At 32.3% G+C, this 6,490-nt stretch overlaps 1 protein-coding gene across 1 annotated transcript; it reads right to left on the bottom strand.

The window, feature by feature from the left end:
* Window positions 1–2,873: 2,873 nt before the first annotated feature.
* Window positions 2,874–5,387, bottom strand: LOC132714950 (uncharacterized). Its single transcript, XM_060697887.1, has 2 exons — window positions 5,036–5,387; window positions 2,874–4,608 (listed from the first exon to the last, which is right to left on the bottom strand). Exons 1-2 carry the CDS (start codon window positions 5,365–5,367, stop codon window positions 3,261–3,263), a joined length of 1,680 nt encoding a protein of 559 aa, XP_060553870.1. The 5' UTR covers window positions 5,368–5,387; the 3' UTR covers window positions 2,874–3,260.
* Between the last annotated feature and the right edge of the window lie 1,103 nt (window positions 5,388–6,490).

Here is a 6,490-nt window from a genome sequence, read left to right as displayed (position 1 = left end):
TAACGCATTTTCTTTTATTTGGAATGTTTATAAAAAAAAACATTTGAAATAATATTTTAATATTTAATCAGTTTTAATACAACTTTTTATTAAAAATGATATATGAATAATACAAAACTATTATTCAAATACAAAATGTTCACAGTGCCTCGTTTTAAAACGAGTAAGGTATTTTTATATTAAGTAAATAAAAACGTCATCAATCTGAATGCTAATTGGTTAAATAAATATAGCAATACCGGTTCAAACTAGTTAAAAGCAAGCACAATACTTTTTGTGAGAGATATTAAATCTTTGTCAATATCTTTATTGATAAAATCAATGTCCATTATACGCATTTGAGTTTATATAAACAAACGCCAAACAGCGCGGAGACTTTAAAGGGATTAATTTTGACATATGAAAAGACCATTGTTAAAGTATTCGTCCCTAAATAAACAAGACGCCAAACATCGCGGCGACTTTAAAAGGATTAATTTTGACAGTTAAATGAACCTTTGTTAAAGTTTCCGTCCTTAAATAAACACAAGCCAAATAATGTAAACAAGTTAGGCTTGGCACTTGAATAGACCATTGTTAAAATATTCGTCCCTAAATAAACACACGCCAAACAGCGTGGCAACTTTAAAGGGATTAATTTTAACAGTTGAATGGACCATTGTCCGCACATCTGCTCTTAAATCAACATACGCCAAACATTGTTGACATTCTGAATGGATTAATTTTGACACCTGAATAGCCTTTTGTCCGTTTTTAAATTAGCTAATGAGGTCACTAAAAACGGTCATGCATATTAAGGAATGCAAAAAACTTGAAAGAGTCATTTCGTTGCGGAACGCCGAAAAGTCAACATCGTATGTATGTATTTTACGTAAATATTTATTAAATTATTTTACAGTAAAAGTCCTTATTATTATCTTATATAGAAACATTATTTGACTGACTCATAATATCGAATTAAATTGAAAATTAATTTCATATATTTTGTTATATGTTAAAAAACTTTATGAAGAAACACATTTAAATTAATTAATTGTCTTATTCATTGTATTATAAAGAATCAATTATTTCATTTCATTTTTTCAATTAAAATCTTTTTACAAACCCAAATTTTTCTTTATTTGGAATGTTTTAAAAAAACACATTTAAAAATAATAATTTAATTTTGGGAAAATTTTAATTTTTTTAATTTAAACAAATTTTTTTAAAAATTAATTTTGTTTTTTAAAAAATTTTAATCAGACAAATTATTTAAATACAAAATGTCCAAATTTAAAAGGTAATTTCCTTTTTAAATTCAATTTTTTTTGGATACATGTTTTTAAAATTTTAAATTTGAAATTTTAAATCTCCCCGTCTAGGCCCAGGACCTGACCCTTTTATGTCCCCGGGTTCAAGGGCCCAAAAACGTGTATACGAGTCAGCTCCCCTATACTTTTCCCGGGGGATTACAAATGAAATTTTTAAAAAAATAAAAACCCATGATGTCATTCTAAAAAAAGAATCCAATATGGCGCCGCGCATGCGCAATCGTGACGTTAAACCGTCCCCTATACTACTAAGTAGCACGGAAACGAATATTGTTCTATATGCAGACTGCATAACTAATCAAGGGCCATAACTCCGAGTTAAAGTGTCTTATTGGAACAAGGTGACGATATGCGCATTTCCTCTTAGTTTTGAAGGTTTTCATTAAGATTCTTTGAATTCCAGTCAGTAGTTGCAGAGAAGTAGCGCGGAAACGATTTTTGCTCTATATGCATACTGCATGATTAATCAAGGGCCATAACTCCGAGTTAAAGTGTCTGACCGGAAAAAGACGACGATATGCAGAGAACTAGTGCGGAAATTATAATTCGGACGGACGGATGGACTGACGGACAACGCCAAAACAATACCCCCTCCCGATTCCATCGGCGGGGAATAACAACCAAGATTAGAAGTTAAAGTATAAATTACTCGAAGTCCAAAAATTAATTTTATGTTTTGAGCAGAGTTTGACAGCTAAATAATAAGTGGTATTATTCCATGATTTAAAGATAAATTTAGACTGAATGGTTCAACGCACTACCCTTATTCTGAGTCTCCGATTTTATGGTGAAAAACGTGCAAATGAGTTGTTTCGAATTTTACGTACCGATCACAACCTAGGCCGTGTCTACGTTGGCACAAAGGTGACATTTGTGTGTTTTTATTTCTCTCGTGCGCACGAGATTCTATGTCGTGGCCACGAGTTACTAAGTCGTGGCCACGAGATAGCTAAGTCGTGGCCATGAAATACTATGTCGTGGCCACGAGTTACTAAGTGGTGGCCACGAGTTACTAAGTCGTGGCCACGAGTTACTTAGTCGTGGCCACGAGATAGCTAAGTCATCTTAATTACGTATCTCGTGGCCACGACTTAGTAACTCGTGACCACGTAACTTGTGACCACGACATATAGTATTTCCTGGCCACGACTTAGTAACTCGTCACGAGATAAATGAAAATACACACATGTCACCTTTGTGCCACTGTACGTTTCCGTGTTTACCGCGTTAAGCCGAATAAACTGTCAGTCAGTACACGATCACAAGGTTTCTGAGTTTAATCTCAGATCCCAGAATTTTCATTGGTCAGTGTACATTCTGAGCTGGTTTCTGACCAATCAAATGATGGACTTAGAAAATTTCTTTATCATATTAAACACAGGAACGCAGTGATCCGAAAATCATGGTTTTGTTAATTATAACTTTTTTTCAGGGAGTTGAATTTTTGAATTTATTTCATAAATCGTATAATAAAACAAAAAACCGGACTGTCCAGATTTCAGATTAAAGTTTTGGTGCAGTAAAATATTTTCCACTATAACTTTTTTATTTCTTAGGTATCAACTTCAAATATATGTTCCTTATCATCAACCACATCTTATGTGACAAGGTTCTGTAGCATCAATATTTTCACAGTTATCTCCCCTTGAACTTAGAATTTTCCTTAAAAGTATTATTTTTTATTATTACACATCACTTTTTTCGTAATGTTAATTTCCCATAGGCCTCTGGGAGTTATTCTTACTGTTTATGCAAGCGTGCCACATGACTAAGAATTTTGTATTGTTATACAAATACAGCTACACCCTCGAAGAAAAAGTATTTCTTTTACAAAGTCACTGTACAGAGATTACATTAAATTTAATTCAAAACTATATAAAATATGATCATCGTAACAGTACAATGAAAACTATATGCTCCTCTAATATTTGTTATATGTCAATTATATTATTATGTTTGATAAACTATGATCTTATCCGGATCGCATGCAACAATTAAACAGTTTTTCTTGTCATCATACAACAACGATGTTAGATTAACCAGACCAGCATCTTTACCCACCAATTCTCCCAGACATTTATCATCTCTATCAAACATCATGATGTTGTTTGAGCTATACCCGGAAATAAACACGGTCCCGTCATTGGCTACACATACACCATGTGCCCAGACAAGCCTTTTATCTCTCAGTTCTCTCTTCACCGTACCATATCTGTTCAGACAGACAGCACCATCACTATTATCTGTTATAATAACAGTATCTCCGCTGACAGCCATTTGCTGTTGAGATGATTTAAATATGTGTTGACCATTGACAGTATTACTGACATACTTTATCAATGTGCCAGTCATATTGTATGCATTTACACCATTTCCATCAGATACCCACAATTCTCCATCACAATTTGTCATTCCCCAGTAACCTCCACATGTAACAGATATATCTCTCACCTTAGATAATGAGCTTCCTACTGATATAAACCAAACTTTGTTGGTGTGCAGTTTCACAGCGACCTCTGTATTACCAGTACAACAGATACCTGTAGGATATGATTCTAGATCCAAACAATCTCTAATGTTATAATTCACATCAAGCCTCTTTAGCTTCATATTATTTCTATCAGCCAGTATGATTGTACCGTCTGCAAGCTGACATATATCACTGATGACGCATTGATTACGGTCATTTTTCATTCTGATAGTAATCTCCTTCTGTGAAATTACTCTATACATCTTTAATGCTACCTGACTGTTGTTTTCTGTTGTCTTCTGAACAGACCCTAAAGATGTTGACGCAATGTTTAAAGATTTTAATTTCAATTTCGTATTTTCCGTTAAGCGTAAAATCTGACAACCTTTAGCCTCGCTTTGTTTAAAAACTTTCAAAGCATTGTTTACAGTCTGTTGTACCAGTTTTGTCTGTACAAATTGTTGCCTTATATTCATACTGTCGGCTGTCTGTAACTGGTTGTTTGCTTGCTCAATTTCTTGTTTTACTTTGCTAATCTGAGAAACATTTGTCTCAATCTCTTCTTTGAACAAATTAAAGTCTGAATTAAGAGCTTCCAATGCTTTATGCTTCAGCCCACGGATATGTTCAACAAATTTCCGCTCATTCCCCTCTATCTGAGAAATAATTTTGTTTCTTTGCTTCTCAACGCTATTGATATTTGTATGCAATTTCTGGTCAGTGTCATCTAAACGCTGTTGAATAGTTTTCATGTCCGTCTTGAGTCGCTCAATTTCTTGTATCTGATGTGAAGACACGTCTTCTAAATTAGATACTCCATTGCAAGATCTGAATTAAACAAAATGTCATATTCATAAACGTCATTACTTTTTAATTGATTTTCATATAGTAATTTAATGTTTGTTTTGAATTTCTTTAACGTTGACTGTAAAGTTCTTTCTTTGAAAAGATGGGCATCTCGGAATTCATGAAATTCTGGAAAAATTGAGATATCTCGAGAGCAATATAACAAAGCATTAAAGTAAAAATTTCAGGTTCGATTTGCATCCGTTATTGTCCTGGCGATTGTTATCTTTTCTAACTTTTATCATATTTTAATTTATTATATTTCAATGCTCAAAGCCCTTTTTGTTTAAATATCAAGGCATTAGTCGGACGTATAAAAATATGCCCTGTATGATTTGCTTGATTCATATATTTCTATTAATAGCATAGTGGTAGAGCCCCAAAAAGATAATGAAATATATCAACAAACCTGTGATTATCAATAATACATTTCATACAATAGACCATGTCATGTGCTCCACAGTACATTTCAATGTCACGATCTGGATGGTAACGACATTTTGTAACCATGGTTACCGCAGTACCATTTGTTGACGCAGAACAATTTACTAACGTATGTGACCGTGTAGCTTTTTGTCGACCATGATGTCGTGTGCATGATGTACACAGATATTCCTCACATACAGGGCAATACTTTACAGCTTCTTCTCTGACATCATCCTCCCCACAAGGTGAACACGTGTACTCGAAGTCAGCATCTGAGCCATCTTTTATTGAAGTCAAATCTCGACCCTCAGCCATGTTATATTGTCGTTTTCACCTCTGTTATATAGGAAGAGAATAAAATGTGCTTATAAATTTAGCTGTTATTTTAAATTAATATCATGTATACTAACAGCTTAGGTAATAAAAAAGTTTTTCAATAGCAATGGCAACATACATAAAATAGTAGTAAAATAAAGTTGAAGATATATAATTGGAAAAGAATAAAAGGTGCTTAATACATAATTAGCACTGTATTTCGTATTTCATATCTTCTTATCGAATACTTTACTAGTATAACAAGTTTTTGACAACACCAACATACATATTAATATGTATAATAAATCATGTATTAAATCAAGGTAAAAAACTGTATACATTGTTTGTAGATTTTAGCAAAGCTTTTGATTATGTTACAAGAGATAACTTTAAAATGATTAAATTAGGAATCAGGGGTAGAATTTTAGATATTATTATGTCTATGTATAAGTCTGTTAAGTGAAGAGTTTAATATTTAAATATGTTAAGTGATGAATTCACATGTACATTAGGCGTTAGACAGGGAGAATGTTTATCTCCTTTTTTATTTTCATTATTTATAAATGATATAGAAGACATTTTTCTACAAAATGGAGAAAATGGTATTGATGTTATTGTTAATATGTTTAAGATATTTTTATTGTTATATGCTGATGACATATTATATTTGCAAATTCAGCTGAAGAATTACAAAAGTGTATGAATCTACTAAATGATTATTGTAAAACTTGGAAGATGAAAGTTAATGTTTCAAAAACTAATGTAATGATTTTCAAAAAGGGTGGTAATTTACCAAGAAATTTAGAGTTTTATTTCGATGGTGAGCAAGTAGAAATTGTAAATAAATTTTCGTATTTAGGTATAGTGTTTACATGTTGTGGATCACTTTCAACAGCACAAGATACATTAGCAGGTCAAGCACAAAAAGCGATATTTAGATTAAATAGATATTTGTATAAATCCACTTTAATATCTCCTAAACATAAATTGGATTTATTTGACAAACTTGTTACCCCTATTTTAAATAACTGCAGCGAAGTATATGTGGTTTTACTTATAATGTGGCAATTGAAAGAATTCACCTACAGTTTTGTAAAAAAATCTTAGCGGTAAAGGAGACAAC

The sequence above is a fragment of the Ruditapes philippinarum genome, unplaced genomic scaffold (assembly GCF_026571515.1).
Source record: "Ruditapes philippinarum isolate M1 unplaced genomic scaffold, ASM2657151v2 ctg4801_1_1_1_1, whole genome shotgun sequence".
Lineage (NCBI taxonomy): Eukaryota > Metazoa > Mollusca > Bivalvia > Venerida > Veneridae > Ruditapes > Ruditapes philippinarum.
Note: the sequence above shows the minus strand (reverse complement) of the source record. Positions and strands in the feature narration are given on the sequence as shown.

What these genes read in the sequence shown, in the direction of transcription:
- LOC132714950 (XM_060697887.1), bottom strand. Translation starts at nt 5,367, where the DNA reads ATGGCTGAGGGTCGAGATTTGACTTCAATAAAAGATGGCTCAGATGCT. An exon ending in TGTATTATTGATAATCACAG is followed by an intron (nt 4,609 to 5,035) that starts GTTTGTTGATAT and finishes TGTTTAATTCAG; the next exon opens with ATCTTGCAATGGAGTATCTA.